The following is a 15546-nucleotide window of genomic DNA, read 5'->3' as shown; positions in this document are numbered from 1 at the left end:
GATGGGTTGGTCTACCAAGGACCAGGACAAGTATGTGGCGTCCTTCGACTAGAAGTTGAGAAACGACCATTGCTATGCCTGTGCGGAAGCAGAAGCCCGACTTCAGTCATTTGAGCTGAACGTAGCCAACAGCCAGCCGTTAAAGTGGTGGGGGCGTGTTGAGATATTTGGGCGAGACGGTGGTTACCAAGCAATCAACCAGCCACGAGGGTGTCACGTAGCAGTTGAACCAGCACTTATAAGCCTACATACCGCAGAGCGTAAATGTAGGCGTCTACGTTTTACGCAACAGAGGGAATATAACCTAGTGGTTGCGAGGGACATGGGAAATATAATAATACAAGACGGACGCCCACCACCTACTTCCATTACTGTGCTCTGTGCTGCGTAGCCCTCGTACGTCAACCCCTTTTGCTTGCCGTAACTGCATGGTCTGCATCGACATCAACACTCCACATACTTTTATGTAGGTCACCTGTTCTCCCCCCATACCGTTCTACGCAAGATGATTGATTTCGGTGTCTTCCTTGACGCCCGCATCATGGGCCATCTCGACGCCATCAGGACCGTTGGCCGGGTCCGCACGAAGCAGCCCGAGCTGGTCATCAGCCATACCTCTCTAGAGCCGTTGATAGACAGCCCCTGTAGCTTTACGTCGAGATTAAGACGCCCGGCGAGGGCCTCAAGGCCGGCAAGCTCCAGGTTGGCGCGTGGCTAGCCGGCGCAGAGCTTCGGGGACAACGCCAGCGAGCCGTTATAAACGTCAAGGAGCTTGGTACGCTTTTGCTCCGCCCCGAGATGAGGGACAGCCCGCCCGCTCACCGAGCACTTCATCGGGCTCTTGGGGCGAGGGCGTCGCCAGCCCGGCGGGTCCCGACACCAAATATGTTCCACCATAGCTGCCTTGTCGACCTCTCTCCTTTAGGCCCGATTGCGAGGCACACAAACAGCAGCCCAGGGCTGTCGGGAGGGCGGGGCCGAAAGACGTGACAGGGCGACTTCGCAGGCGCACAGCGGCATTCGACGCCTGGAAGCGTAAAGCACCAGCAGTTTTGGCCGCCCTATTCTAATGGCCGTCTCCACGCCGCCGTCATCACCGCTGCAAGACAGAGGGAAGGTGGACAAATTACATAAGTAACATGAAGGGATCAAATGGATCCGGAGTGCAGCGGCCGCGCACTAGGATCGGGGAGAGCTTGTTACGATCACCGGCACCACGTAGGTATGTATCGCAGGATATACCTACCTACCTAGGAATGCCCTCACGGCTCCACCTGGTCGCAGGAGGGTTGGTCACGAGAACTAGGGTAGCTGCCAAGCCGGCTAAAGGGGTAAAGACCTCCGGGCTTCTTCCCTTAAGCGGATCTCCCGTAAACTCCACCGAGATAGAGTATATATATTAGGGATTAGGGACCCTACGATAGAAGGGAGACGGTCAAGGCACCTTAACTTGACATCAGCTTAATCTTGTTTATAACCGTGCCCCTGTAGTTGCTCCCCAGCATCCACGGTAGCTGTGAATACCTACGAATCCACACCCGTTCTGACAGCTCGGGTCAAATCAGTCGCAGTTTACCACAGCTCAGGACGGACTACGCACGACAACGGCAATTGTGAGCATCCGGATTCGTCTCACATAACCAGGCTGTTTTACGCTCCCATACACGTTGCTCTTAGCCATGTGCTCTCGACGATTTAGCTGGCTGCACCTACTAGGCCTAGGCCTAGTAACGACTTCTGCAACCGTGTCGGCGGCTACGACTATTCATCTATGTGGCGACTCGACCATGGCCAAAGGAGGAGGGGGGTCGGGAATACCGACAGAGGGTTGGGGTGAATATCTTCAATACAGCTTCGGCAGCGAATATGTTGTACGCAATGCCGCTATCGGCGGCAGAAGCGCGAGGTCATTTACCCGCGAGGGCCGGTTCGCGGCCGTCGCCGATGTGGTCAACCCAGGCGACTGGGTCGTTATCGAATTCGGTCACAACGATGGAGGCAGTCTTAGCACCGATAACGGGCGTACCGACTGTCCGGGAGACGGCGACCAGACGTGTGAGACGACGTACAACGGCGTCCAAGAGACGGTTCTGACGTATCCTGCGTATTATAAGAACGCCGCGAAGCTGTTCCTCGAAAAGGGGGCAAAGGTCATCCTCAACTCGCCCACCCCTAACAATATTTGCGAGACCGGCACCTGCGTCGACGACGTTTCTCGATTCGACTATTACGCGTGGTAGGCACTCATATATCTGCAGAGACCATTTTCGCTCTCGTTTCGCTAACCGCCTACTCGAAGGCTCGCTGCCGCCCAGCTGGCAAGCCCATCTGTTTTCCACGTACCCCACAAGGCCTACGCGGTTCAAGTTATGAAGAACCTGGGGCCCTCGACTGTCAACGCTGGCTATCCAAAGGACCACACGCACACGGGAGCCTACATGGCCGATGTCATGGCAGGTAGCTTTGTCCTAGGCCTGAAGTGTGGGACATCAGCACTCGGTGCGGCTGTTAAGAATTCAACCGAGTCCTTGACGACTTCGATTTACGGACCATGCATACCACAGAATAGCACTGTGCCCATTTAGACCGTTTATTATAATCGACACACTGCCGCTGGGCAGAAGGGTTGTGCACAGCCTGAGTTGACATGCACGCAAAAGGCGTATCCCTCAGGCTCTCGACTTCCCAAGCCAGTGTGTTAGATATAGGTCTCGATATATATACATCAGTCTATTTTCACGACCTGCCTTATGTAGACATCGCCATGTCGCGCCGGCTCCTCGGGTATACTCGCAATACAAACCACACGATTCCATTGAAGCTTCCCTCCTAAAGGTTTCAAAAATAGTTGAAACGTGGAAATCCTAGAATGCAGATGAGACGAGGTGGCGATGCCTTTTATAACTCTGAAGTCAGATGAAGTTGGAGCCTACAACCTTCCTTAAAACCCTATGAGATTCTTCCACGGCTGAAACGACAGCAGTGCAACTTGTTCACATTCAAGTGAAAATTCTGTGCCTAGTATTTACCTCCCTCCCGTCCCGTAAGTGCCCGTACCTATATCCTAACCGCTATTTACCGACCGCTGAACCTCTTCTCTAGGAAGCGAAAGGGGAGATAGAGAGTTGCCGTGACGACTAGTGCCACCTCAAATCCAATATCGCCCGAATGCCTCGCGATCGGCCCCATGAACCATACCTGAGACATGCTGGGGATAACCAGCGCGAAGCTGAGGGCGCTGGCGGCCAGCGCGGCAATCCCTAGCGGCAACCGCGAAGCCACGTTCCAACTGTCGTGGTCGTACGTGTCGTACCGGCACCGGCGGAAGACGACGTGTTCCTCGATGAGGACCGCCACGAAGGCGGCGGACCAGTAGGCGATCAGGGCGACGAAGTTCTCGAGGTTGGGGAAGAAGTCGTCGGCGGCGCGGATGCTGACGGGTATGACGACGGCGGTGATGACGACGGAGAAGACGCAGCGCGGCACGACGACGAGCTGCGGCACGAGGATCTGGCAGTTGAGCGTGATCGAGTACATGGTCGCCGACATGTTCCCGAGCATCGTCAGCGAGAGCACGACCACCACGAACGACCCGAACCCCCCGGCCCGCGACAGCATCGCCGCCAGCACGCCTCCCACCTGCGTCGCCTCGAAGCCCTCCTGCCACTCCGGGACGTTATCGATCGCCCCCCCGATGGCCGCGCCGAGGATCATGAGCAGAACCGACGGCAGGATGAGGCCCGCGTAGCCGTAGAGGAACAGTCGCACTCTGGCGGGCGCGGCAGCCCGATTAGCGGGGAACCCGGGACGACGGACAGACAGAGAGGAAAGGGACAACTTGCGATGAGAACTTGGGGTTGAGGTACGTCGTGAAGTCGGAGGAGAGGCAGGCGTACGGGATCATGTAGGACGCCACGATCATGCCGAAGCTCAAGACGGCGGCGGCGGTGGCGGGCCGGGCGGGGGCTTGCTCGCGGAGGCGGTCGGCGCCGCAGCCGACCGCGACGGCGATGGCGGCGAGGGCGGGGACCCAGGCGAAGCGCTCGTACTGGTGCAGCACCCGGTAGCCGCAGAAGGAGATGAGCAGGGCGAGGAGGCCCATGAGGACGATGCCGACGGCGGGCGCGAGCGACCCGCCGGTGACGGCCGACAGGCACTGGCCGCCGACGACGCAGATGACGACGCAGAAGCCCGTCAGCGTCGCCAGGTTCAGCACGACCGGCACCGACACGAGGTACCTCCCGAACGAGTACCGCGCCTGGATCATCTGCCGCAGGCCCGTCTGCGGGCCCAGCGTCCCGAGGTAGGCGGGTATCGCGGCGGTCAGCAGGCAGAAGAAGACGATGACCAGAGCGCAGTCTCGCAGGCTTAACCCGTAGAGCGGGCCGAGCATGCCAAAGGTGATGCTGCGAGAGAAGAAGAGGAGGGAATCAGCACGACCAGGTTCGGTTATTATGGCTATAGTAGTAGCACACGGTTCGCGGGGCTTACGGTAGAAGGTTGGTGTTGACGCATGCCCATATCGAGAAATAGCTGCTGTAATTAGTCGCCGTCCTGTCTTCCAGGGCTACGGGCATGACACCTCGCTCCTCGATGGGTCCCGCGGAGATGAGAGCCGTAAGAGCGCGCCGGAGAGTTCTGGGCCGGCGATCGCCGGACGCGACAACCTCGCTCAGCCCGGGGGCTTTCTCGGCGTCTTCGCCGAGGACAGGGCTGCCGTGACCATATGGACGAACTTCCCGCGACATAACTGGCGTCTTCACCCGCCCGACTGCTGGGATCTGTGTGCGCTCAACAGATGTCAGTGATGGATGATGTCTAGGTCACAATGAGCGAGTAGCTAGTCAACTAATTCCTAAAGAGCAGATAGGCTTTCGTGCGCGATATTCGGTAGCGAAAACATCCCTCTGTAGACATCTTACACCACGAATATGTCAAGATGACCCGTTCGAGCTGGTGTCCCTCGAACAGTCAGAGCTGCTAAGAGGGGTTAACGACAAGACTCGACGCTCGAGACCCGACGAGAGGGCCGGAGTATCCGGGGATTAGCTAGCTGCAAGCTTATCTTTTCGACGAGCAAGCGTGCTTGATTCTTCCCGAAAACAGAGAGCTTACCCGTTGGTATACCCAATAGAAGATACCAGGTGTTGCACAGACAGGATTCTGAGAGCAAGGGGCCGCAAAGAGAAGGGGGCATCAATACCACGAAGACACCAGAAAACGGGGTCTCTGATTCGGCACGAGTCGAAGGCGTCCAGATCGGTGTTGGGGCGACAAGGGAAAGAAGGAGAATTTTTTCCCTCGGCACTCTCAGATCCTCCCGGGGGCGGATGCGTGGGAAAGCCGGCGGTTAATATCTCGGAGTAGCACAGTGCGTGATAGCGTCGACTATGTGAGGCCTGGCGACTTTCTCGTACTGTGTAGATTTCATTCACCACAACACCCTCCCCGTCGCCACACATTCAGCAAGCATAACAGGTCGGCTGCAAGGTGTCTTACGTGCCAATCGTCTCCGCCTAATGTCGAGATCAGCAGATAGTTCTATCGTCGTGCGCCGTGCGGTCTCGTCTGAACCCAGACTGTTTGCTGTCTTCCTACACCCCTTTATCTCTTTCTCGGCACAGTGCCCGTTGCTACCCGCTCTCGGAAGCGAGACGGCTGTATCAGTTATATATGCTGTGCTTCCCAATTTTAGAGCATGTAGTGGCGTATCTAGAATGTCGAGGCCCGAAGTGACGAAGGCCTATAACATCCCTACTTCGCGACAGCGTGCCACAAGCATGATTTCCAGCACCTAGGTATGTGCCGGACGGAGAATTTCTAGCAGTTCGGTAGGGTTTTGAATGGTCCGGTCCCTATCGGAGCCCAACGCTGAGTCAAGGGTGCCGACATCGCTGGCGGAAAGACCCCTGAATAGAAAAGAAGACTAGCAATTGAACTTGGATACTATAGTACCCCGAAGACACAGGATGCCCACTGGGCTAGAATTTGAAAGGAGGCTCCTATGCCTAATGGCATGGCCCCTACCCCCTCTTCGTGACGCGCGGACTCTATAGTACCTAAGAGCTGCCTCGCTCGACGGGAGGGCGGGTCTCGGCCCTGTTCGCGGCCTCCCTCCCCGCTATCCTCCCCATCACGGTGCCCATAGTCAACCCGCTGCCTCCCGGGTAATTGTCCCAGAACAGGCCGCCGAGCAGCTCTCCCGCGCACCAGAGGCCGTCGATCTTGGCCCCAGTATACTCGCTGATCACCTCGGCGGCAGCGGTAGCCGCGAGCCCACCAAACGTGAACGTGATGCCGCAGGTGACCTCGACGGCCTGGAAGGGGCCGTCCTCAATCGGTACGGCCCAGTTGGTCTTGCCCACAGCGAGGGATTTCTCGTCGCCCTGAGTCGACAGGCCGTCCCGGACGGACGGGTCGAAGGCCCTCTCGGGATGCTCCGCCCGGAAGCTCTTGCACGCCTCGTTGAAGTCCGATATCGTCGAGAGGAACCGCTTCTTATCTCTCAGTCCCTTCCTGACCAGGATGTCCGCCAGCCCGTCAAGCGTCTCAGCCCTCAAATTCGTCGTCACGTCGTCGGCGTACTCCTCCTTCCGCAGGAACCGGCTCCCGTTGGTGTCCCACACCTGGAACGCGATGCTCTGGGGCTGTTTAAGGATCTCCTTCCCGAAGACGGCGTACGTGAAATTCCGTAGGTCGAGGCCCTCGTCCACGAAGCGCTTCCCGTCGACGTTCACCATGACGCCGAGCGGATAGCCGGACTTGGTGTACTGATTCGTGAGGAGACGGTCCCCAGATGCCCGGGGAGAGTTCCCGTCCCACGCGACCGAGTGACACCCCGAATAATTTCCCTCCTGCTTCGCCCCGAGCTTTACGGCCATCTTATGGTCATCCCCCGTGTTATACTTAGATCCGCGGACGTGGGCCTTGTCCCAACCCGGACCCAGGTACTGAGCGCGCAGTGCCGGTGAGGCCTGGAACCCCCCGCTCGCCAGTACGACACCGCCTCTGGCACCAATATTCACGACTTTTCCGTCCTTGAGGACCCGAACGCCGAGAACCTCGCGTGTCGTGTCGTCAGCGATTAAATCCACGGCCGGACAACCGAAGTAGACCGACACTCCGTGTTTCTTTGCAAGGCCTAGATGCAGCTCAAACAGCTCCTTTCCTTGACCTAGGCCGCCGAGACATGAGGTATCGGCTAGAAGGGGGGTGTTGGGGGCGAGCCTTACCGGCCATATTGATAACCATTCCGCCCCAGAATTTATACTTGCCATCGACCAAGTACGCCTGCCTATTGAAGGAGAGCACAAACCTAGCGCCGTTGTCTATCAACCATTGCACCGCTTCGCGGGAGTGATCGACGAGCATCTTCGCGAGGACAGGGTCCGCCCTGCCTTTCGTGACGCGGTGGATATCCTTGAGACGAGCGTCAGCCCCGCGACCGGCCCCCAGCTTGCCGCTCTCGCTTCGCTCGCACTCACCGCGTGGAAATCGGCGCGCGTGTAGGGCGCCATCTCGATGCGAGCGACAAGCTCTGGCGGCAGGCCCCTGGTACCGTCGGCCGCGTACAGATGCGGCAGCAGGTCCGCCAGGCCGTCGAAGCAGCATCGGAACGCGGCCGCCGTGTAGAACGTGTTGCCGCCCGCGTCGTCGGCCGGCGCCTTCTCGACCAGGCACACCCGCGCGCCGGCCTGCGCCGCCGTCGTCGCCGCCGAAAACCCGGCGTTGCCGCCGCCTACCACCACCACGTCGTAGCTCTCGTCGAAGGCCATCGCGCAGCGCGGATGGCGGGAAGGCAAGGCAGGCTGCACGAACGCCACGTTCTAGGGTCGGAGGATGTTGTGTGAGGACGCAATGCTCCGGGTTGCGCCCGTCGACGGATCGGGGCATCTCCACTCTCCAATTCAACGCCGAGAATGGCCGAAACCCCGACGTCGATACTCCAACCGCGGAGGAGCATCAGGTGAGATGGCTTAGTGATGCGAAACAGCACTTGTACGACTCGGACGAGCGACCCCTATCGGATTTACCCGACGACTCGAAACGAGCAGAGTCGACGGCTACAGCGGACGATGACAAGGCTACGGAGTGGTTAATACAATGTACAATAACGTGGTCGTGTATATAATAGTACATAGGATTGGGGTATCCGTTTATTTCGCCTCATGACGGGTATACATTGATCCCGTGGTTCACGAGGCCTCTGGCCAGCCTGTGACATAAGAGCTAGATCGGCTTCCCTGCTTGGGCTCATACTCCGAGATCTTGGAGCTTTTCCTTGATGGACAGATCGACCGCCCTATGCCAATGCCTAATGCGCCCCTGCATCATATCGTCTAACTCGGGCGTCTTCGCGAGAGCCCCTATGAAAGAGGCCTTATTCTTCCAACCCTTCTCGCCCAGACTCGATATATCGTTATCGATCTGGTTCAGGATCGAGGCAGTTTGTTCGTCAAAGTAGATCCCGCAACGGCGCATCTCTTCCAGCAGATCCAAAACTCCGGGCAGGTCGCCGCGCCGGTTCCAGTGGATCTGCAACAGCTCGTTGTAGAACGGCGTAGATACACCGAGAACGTAAGACTCGAGTCCTAGATCCTTGACACGGGGCAAGACAGAAAAGGCTAGGGGCGACGGCACACGGAAGGCGGTGTCAAGACGTCGGAGCCCGAGGAGAAGGTAGGCTGGATACAGTGGCCCGTATACATAGAGGCTTATTTTTTGGTTCTGTACTTCGTCCTCTATCTCTGGCTGGGGGGCCTCGCTTTCATCAGCAGCGGTAGCGGTAGTGTCGGAGGCAGCGGCAGCGGCAGTGTCGGAGGCAGCGGCAGCGGCAGTGTCGGAGGCAGCGGCAGCGGCAGTGTCGGAAGTAGTGGTAGCGGTAGTGTCGGAAGCAGTGGTAGCGGTAGTGTCGGAAGCAGTGGTAGCGGTAGTGTCGGAAGTAGTGGTAGCGGTAGTGCCGGAAGCATCGGCGTCACGAGTAGTATCAGCGACACTAGCAGCGTCGGGGTTTTGGGCATCGCCACGAGGAGTGGTAGAAAACTCGGCGCTTAAGTTGAAAGGATCGGGTGTGCCCTCTTCAGGGTAGAAATCCTCCTTAACTACCTCCTCCTTAACTACCTCCTTCTCAACTGGCCCCTCAGCAAGCATCTTTTTACGAGCGGCTCTCTCCGCCTTCTTTTTCCTTTTCTTTTCCTCCTTAATATCGGCGTCGGTCTTGCCAAGGTCGAGCCTAGGAGGAATCGAAAAGACCTCGTTCACGAGGACGTCCCACAGCTCCAGGTCTGACTTCGCGGCCATAATCAAGCCCTCAACTCGCGAACGTTCCGGGTAGCGCTTCGCCTCCAGCTCAACGGTGCGACCAAAGGTGTGGGCGGGGGTTTGCCAGTCCTCATCTTCCTCGGCCTTGATAGACTCTTCATCGTATGCGACGTTTTCGTCTAGCGGTGACGCCGATGTCGAGTGTGTGATGCTGTCAAGGGCCCTCTGAGCGGCGGCGCGCAGGGGAGGCGGGAATCTCAACAGGGCTTTGTTGCGATCCTTGGCGGCCCCGGCTAGAAGCGCTGGGGGGGCGACGGTAGCCGAACGCGATTGGCCGGCATCGTAAGCCGCCTGCTGCATGATGAGCATAGCAGAGCGGGCAGCGGGGGACGATGGCTGCGGGTGATCGCTATCGTGCGTGGCGGGCTTGAGGCCTCGGGCCCTAATGTCGGCGAAGATGCGCTCAAAGACTTGTCTCTCAGCGAGAGTGATAGTGCTACGAGAACCCGGTTCCGACGAATCTTGGCCCTCACCGACCTCCTTGACGAACGGGATATTATACGGCCCGTCAAGTCGCCTGTGAGTGCCATGAAACGAGCGCGCGAACAGGGTAACGGTTCGCGGATTCGCTCGGAGGATCGTCCTCGTGCGATAGAGGAAAGGGACCAAGGTGGAGGGCATTGTGAAGGGAAAAATCTGAGCCTCCAGGAACCGATATGCCTTTTGCGTGTACCATGTGCGGCTTGCGAGACGTGGTCAGACTTGCAAGTACGTCTGACGAGAAGCGGTTCGAGATGCGAGATGCGAGATGCGAAAATCTGCGTTTTTTCATTGTTTTATCGATAAAATGTCCAACCCCTCTCATCATGGTAGATGCATATATGGTGTATGGGTGTGCGATAGACCCACTTTGTCCGGTATATCTACCTAACGAGTACGCTTCAATATCTGCGTTGTACGTACCTACGTACCCAGGTACCTTATCTCCCACGGCAGCGGAGGGGTGCTCCTAATGCAAGTACCGTCAACCTGTAAAGTCCAGCTAGTATTACTCAGCGGCTTAAGTAATGGAGACGCGCTATCGCATGACTTCGCGTTGGCGCGTCTTAATTGATTTCGTCATTTCCCATTGCCTTTATTCCTACCGAGTTTTATTCACGCGCATCACACACTCTTACACACGCCCCCAGGTCGTGCCGAACCACGTCTGCCCGGTGCTATTCCGCAACCTGTCGAGGTTTAACCTTCACCCTCCCCCGATAAACCCCGAAAAGGCCGGCACCCTGCCATCCTCGGCTTCACGTCATCCAGACCGTGCAGAAGCATAGCCATTGGTGTTTGTCCTCGCGGCATTGGATTCCTCTCCTACCATACTAGCACGCTTGCCATGGCTCCGGAGCTTAGTTCCTTCGAGGCGCGGAGGCGAGCCAATGTCGCGAACAATGCCAAATTGCTGAAGGACTCGGCCGAGGTCGCGGCCAAGATGCGCAGGGCCGCGGCCCCGCCCCCGAGAACAGCCCACCCGAAGAAGAGAAAAGCGGCAGAGCCGACCCCTCGTACTCGCGTAATGCCCACTCGTCAAAGCGCGAGACTGGCGGGGGCTGGTGCCGAGGCGAACGGTGTCGGGCTGAAGCTCGAGGACATCCCCGCCGAATTGAAGCCGCCCGAGTCGAAGCGCTCTCGCACAAACGCCGATCTGAAACTCTCGAATCTCCAGGTCGAAGGACAGAGATGGTCAAATACGAGCGCCCTGGCTTCGTTCGTGCAAGGCGCTCAGCCCGGCGTGAGGACATTCACCGAGGAGGACGTCGAGGACACGTCGGACGGAGTGCTCAAGGACCTGAGGAAGGAAATGGGCGATCTCAAGTTGTACGAGGGTTGGCTGCCGAATGGTGAGTTTATGGGCCGGGCATGTCGGCGAGTCGTAGTTATATATAGAATCTGAGATGAGCGATGAACCTAACTCGGCGCAGACATCAAGATCACCCCTGAACGCGTATATGCTCTCTCGTTCCACCCCGCAAAGGATAAACCGCTCGTCGTAGCTGGCGACAAGAAGGGCACCTTGGGATTCTTCGACGCCTCGCAAAAGGCGCCCGACTATCCGGAGGACGATGAAGGAGACTTCGAGATCCCGCTACCCGAAGTGAGCGCCTTCGAGGTGCACAGCCGGACTATCACTTCTATCAAGATACCCTTGTTTGACCCTAATTCGGTCATCACCGGTTCCTACGACTCGTCGATCCGCTGCTTGGACCTACAGACTCAAGTTAGCAGCCAGCTGTGGCAGCCCGACGATGACGAGATGGATGTAGGCATCTCGTGCATCGACATCTCGCCCGAGGCCAAAGATACGATCATGTTCTCCACCCTAGAAGGAACTCTGGGCCGATTTGATAGGCGGGCCAAGGGCAAGGCAGACATGTGGAGCCTCTGTGACAATAAAATTGGCGGGTTCTCGGTCCATCCCCTCATCCCTCACCTGCTCGCCACCGCGTCTCTCGATCGGAGCTTGAAGGTATGGGATCTGAGGATGATCAAGGGCAAGGGAGAACTCCAGCACCCTTCACTTCTGGGAGAGCACCACTCCCGCCTCTCGGTATCGCACGCGTCCTGGAGCCGCGGTGGGTATTTGGCGACGACCTCGTACGACGATACCGTCAAGATCTACGACATGTCCGAGGCGGCCAAGTGGAAGACTGGCCAGGACCTCTCCGAGGCGCAGATGGCGCCGGCCCACACAATACCGCACAACAATCAGACCGGCCGGTGGGTAACCATCCTCAAGCCGCAGTGGCAGATCAACCCAATCGACGGCGTGGAGAAGTTCGCCATCGGCAACATGAACCGGTTCGTCGACATCTACGACAGCCGGGGCAAGCAACTCGGCCAGCTAGATGGTGAGGGGATCACCGCCGTGCCGGCCGTTGCGGAGTTCCACCCCGAGTTGAACTGGCTAGTACGTGTATTTTTTTCTGTCCTTGAATGTTTTAACTTTGGTGCATGTATAATCTCGATTGTGTTCTGCTCGGATTTATTGGGCTACCGACTACCGCACACATCCCTAACCCCCCGAAAATACCTAGCTAGAAATGACTAACTTTGATTTCCCGTACAGGCCGGCGGAACCGGAAGCGGAAAACTATGCCTCTGGATGTGATATCGGTTTGGATGTACGATAGCTTGTGGTTTGGAAGATGCGAGACCGGCCGGCTGAGCATTACTTGGGAAAAATAGAGTCGAAGGGGAAACAAAATCGCAACCGAGCGTGTTGCGACTGGATATGCCTGATCCTCGGGGCGAGGACCGGCTAGTCGAAGGGTGTTTTGATATGATGTTTTGCTCGAGCATTACTCGTCTCGGTTGTCTACACGACAGGTTACCCAAGATAATACGTAGGGGAGAAAATAGAAGAAAATTTCCTGTTACGAAACCTACTCTGGCAAAGAGGCCCCAAATCCAGGCAGTCTTTTCTCTCTTTGGTTTTCGTACTCAAAATATGAACTAACCCTACCATCGGCCGGCTCACAGGAGTATTGGTGCCCAAAAATGCCAGCGCTTTTCGAGAAGCAATTCGAGAACTTGGGGTTTTTGAAAAGAAACCAAAAATCGTTAGTCCACGTATAACGCCCTAGATTCGTATATGATCGGGCTGAAGATAGCAAACCTAGTGCTATCGGGTGATGACAATACACCTGCCTCTAAGTACCTTCGCGGATGTCTCGTCTCATCATCTGTGAGGCAGGGCTTTCTACACGGGGTGAAGCCCACGAATTGTTGGAAATCTCAGCTAGTACCACTCGAGGGTCGACAGAAGGGCGAGGGGTAGATGGAATATATTCTATGCCTACGTAGCCGCTTTTCGATGGGGAGAGGGTGAGAGCAGGGAGGAACAAATCCCGGGCCAAGCGCCTAGTTGATCGTCCGCTTACAGCCGTGCTGACGATTATTTCATTAGTTTTCATGCCGGGTTACAGAGCGTACATATATACAGACACCGGTTGGGAACTGCCCGACATTCCCAGCCCTGGCGGATAGGCGGCTCAAGCAGCCCGCAAAATAGGAGCAACACGGGGGGTTACAGGCTGATTTACTGGCGTGCAACCTTCCGGCGGCATCGCGCCGCACGCTGGGGAGCGACTCGTCCGAGGTAGCATCGACCGCGGAGTGAGAGCCGGGCCACCTGGCGCTCTCATAACAACATCACATCGTCCTCTACCTCGGGCTCGGTGTCGACCTGCAAGAACTCGTGCGCCAGCGCTTCCTCGGCGCTGATCCGCCGCGTCGGGTCCAGGTCCATGCACCTCGTCAGGAACTCGATGGCGCCCTTCTCCTCCTCGGTCAGGAAGCTGGACTTGCCGTCCTTGCCGCCGTCGCTCCTGCACGTGCTCCACAGCATGATCTTCTCGAAGCTGAAACCCCTCTCGCCGATGGTCGGGATGTTGCTGTCGAACATGCAGCCGTGCAGCTGCCCGGCCTGCTTCATGCGCCTCGAGCCGAAGATGGTCGCGATCTCGATCATGGCCTCGACGTCGTCCGCGCTGTTGAAGAAGGGGAAGCGCCGGCAGAGAATGGTGAGGAGGATGACGCCCGCGGACCAGATGTCGATCTTGGTCGTCTGCTCCGTGCACTTGAACAGCACCTCGGGCGCCCGGAACCCGCGCGTGCCTGCCCGGTTGGCGCGACGGGAAGGCCGCGTGTCGTTCAGGGGATAGCCGGCCTGGGGGCCGGCCTGCGCCGAGCTGAACGCGACCGACTGCTGCAGCCTCTGCTTCCGGACCTGCCGATCCTCGTGGCAGAGGCACGGCTTCGTATCGACGCCCTCCCGCTCGGCCAGGCCGAAGTCCACAAGCACGCCGCGCTTCTTCTCCGGATCGTAGAGGAAGTTGGTGGGCTTGATATCGCGATGAATGATGCCCTTCTCGTGCACGGCGGCGAGGGCGGTGAAGAGGGACCGGAAGTAGACCCTCATGTCGTATACGCTCATGTGGGGGTAGTATTTCCGGAAGTCCTGGTGGCGGAAGTAGGGGAGGATGGCGAGGACCTGGTCGGCGTGGCGGGAGGCGGTGATGAGGGGACATACGGAGTGGGAATCTCGCAAATCGTGGAGCAGTTCCAGCTCGTTGAGGATGCGGCTAGGCGAGGAGGTGACGTAGATCTTCTTGATAGCGACGAACTTGGGCTTATGGCGCGGGCGGGAAGAGAGGGAGTTGGACCGGGAATGGGAGACGGCGGCGAGCGGCGGGGGTCTCCATTGGCCCTCGCTGGCATCGAGGTCCCAGCTGTTCTCGAACTTGTGATACTGCAGATCCTCGGCCTTGTAGACAGTGGAGAAGGTGCCCTCGCCGATGCGTTTTATCAGGCGGTACTTGTCCTTGAAGTCGGGAAAGGTGGCCTGCAGCTTGTCCATGTCGTGCTGGACGCTGAGGTCGATCTCGTCGCCGTCGGAGGAGGAATCGGTCTCGCAGCCGTCCTCGTCTTCCGCGTGGTTCTCCTGCTCCTCCTCCTCGGCGCCTCCTGCCGATTGGTCCTCGCGATCCTCGCAGTCCTGCTCAGTGTACTGCGATCGGGCCTTGGTCCGGGTCTCATCCTGCGCAGGCTCGTCGACGTCCGAGGTCCCGGCCGTGTTACGGCGGTCCTCGTGGATGTGGAAGGGCTCCTTGGCCGTTCGACGCTGGACGGTGGCGGCCATTACGGGTAAATATTATACACGGCGGTCCTCCTCCTTGTGGTCGTCTCAGTTTCGCCTCCAGCCCCAAACCTCCTCGTCACCAAAAGGTATGGTTGGCGTGGGAAGTTGTTATCGACAAGGCCAGGTCATTGGCGTGTCGGATTTGAGCTGCGAGAGGGCGGGCCTATAAGGGGGGAACCAGAGGCATAATACGGGTAAAAGAATGGGTGGTGCAACAAAGTGCCAATGGCCTACGACGACGGCAGAGACAATGGCGAAGGATTGTATAGGTAGGCGAGGCGAGGCAAGCAGCAACAGGTTCTATGAGCAGGACGGCCTGTTCCTGGTATAAGCAGAAGCAAGCAGGCAAGTCGCGGGAGGATCGCTTATCTAATGCGGTACAGCAAAATACAAATACCTCTCTGCATTCCTGGTCGGGACGTGCCGGGGATTTGTCGGGCCATTCCTCGACGCGTCCGGGTACTTGGGTACATCGCCAATGGCGGGCGCCGGACGGGCGATGGGGCGGGGCTCCGCGGTCAGACGATGTGATTTGTCAAGCGCGCCTCGTCCACAAAACTAAACAAAAACAAATCCGTTGCTGAAGCAGCTGC

At 57.9% G+C, this 15546-nt stretch overlaps 6 protein-coding genes across 6 annotated transcripts; 2 read left to right on the top strand and 4 right to left on the bottom strand.

The window, feature by feature from the left end:
* Positions 1 to 1787: 1787 nt before the first annotated feature.
* On the top strand, positions 1788 to 2585 carry GGS23DRAFT_607191 (carbohydrate esterase family 12 protein; the record flags this gene model as incomplete). The annotated part of the gene is made up of 2 exons (XM_051520012.1): positions 1788 to 2236; positions 2300 to 2585. 2 exons carry the CDS (start codon positions 1788 to 1790, stop codon positions 2583 to 2585), a joined length of 735 nt encoding a protein of 244 aa, XP_051368689.1.
* Positions 2586 to 3075: 490 nt separating this feature from the next.
* On the bottom strand, positions 3076 to 4748 carry GGS23DRAFT_607190 (permease for cytosine/purines, uracil, thiamine, allantoin-domain-containing protein; the record flags this gene model as incomplete). The annotated part of the gene is made up of 3 exons (XM_051520011.1): positions 3076 to 3769; positions 3843 to 4406; positions 4492 to 4748. 3 exons carry the CDS (start codon positions 4746 to 4748, stop codon positions 3076 to 3078), a joined length of 1515 nt encoding a protein of 504 aa, XP_051368688.1.
* A 1012-nt stretch (positions 4749 to 5760) lies between these two features.
* On the bottom strand, positions 5761 to 8014 carry GGS23DRAFT_257608 (FAD/NAD(P)-binding domain-containing protein). The gene is made up of 3 exons (XM_051512321.1): positions 7485 to 8014; positions 7233 to 7419; positions 5761 to 7174 (listed from the first exon to the last, which is right to left on the bottom strand). Exons 1-3 carry the CDS (start codon positions 7773 to 7775, stop codon positions 6060 to 6062), a joined length of 1593 nt encoding a protein of 530 aa, XP_051368687.1. The 5' UTR covers positions 7776 to 8014; the 3' UTR covers positions 5761 to 6059.
* Positions 8015 to 8108: 94 nt separating this feature from the next.
* On the bottom strand, positions 8109 to 10091 carry GGS23DRAFT_257260 (uncharacterized protein). The gene has a single exon (XM_051512319.1). The coding sequence runs from the start codon at positions 9940 to 9942 to the stop codon at positions 8254 to 8256; it is 1689 nt and encodes a 562-aa protein (XP_051368686.1). The 5' UTR covers positions 9943 to 10091; the 3' UTR covers positions 8109 to 8253.
* A 285-nt stretch (positions 10092 to 10376) lies between these two features.
* GGS23DRAFT_583316 (WD repeat-containing protein) lies at positions 10377 to 12725 on the top strand. Its single transcript, XM_051517273.1, has 3 exons — positions 10377 to 11153; positions 11235 to 12220; positions 12380 to 12725. The coding sequence occupies exons 1-3, from the start codon at positions 10649 to 10651 to the stop codon at positions 12419 to 12421; spliced, it is 1533 nt and encodes a 510-aa protein (XP_051368685.1). The 5' UTR covers positions 10377 to 10648; the 3' UTR covers positions 12422 to 12725.
* Positions 12726 to 13005: 280 nt separating this feature from the next.
* GGS23DRAFT_583315 (kinase-like protein) lies at positions 13006 to 15320 on the bottom strand. The gene has a single exon (XM_051517272.1). The coding sequence runs from the start codon at positions 14951 to 14953 to the stop codon at positions 13454 to 13456; it is 1500 nt and encodes a 499-aa protein (XP_051368684.1). The 5' UTR covers positions 14954 to 15320; the 3' UTR covers positions 13006 to 13453.
* Positions 15321 to 15546: the final 226 nt, after the last annotated feature.

Source organism: Durotheca rogersii (genome assembly GCF_024521655.1).
Source record: "Durotheca rogersii strain YMJ 92031201 chromosome Unknown GGS23scaffold_27, whole genome shotgun sequence".
Classification (NCBI taxonomy): domain Eukaryota; kingdom Fungi; phylum Ascomycota; class Sordariomycetes; order Xylariales; family Xylariaceae; genus Durotheca; species Durotheca rogersii.
This window is presented reverse-complemented; position numbering and strand designations above follow the sequence as displayed.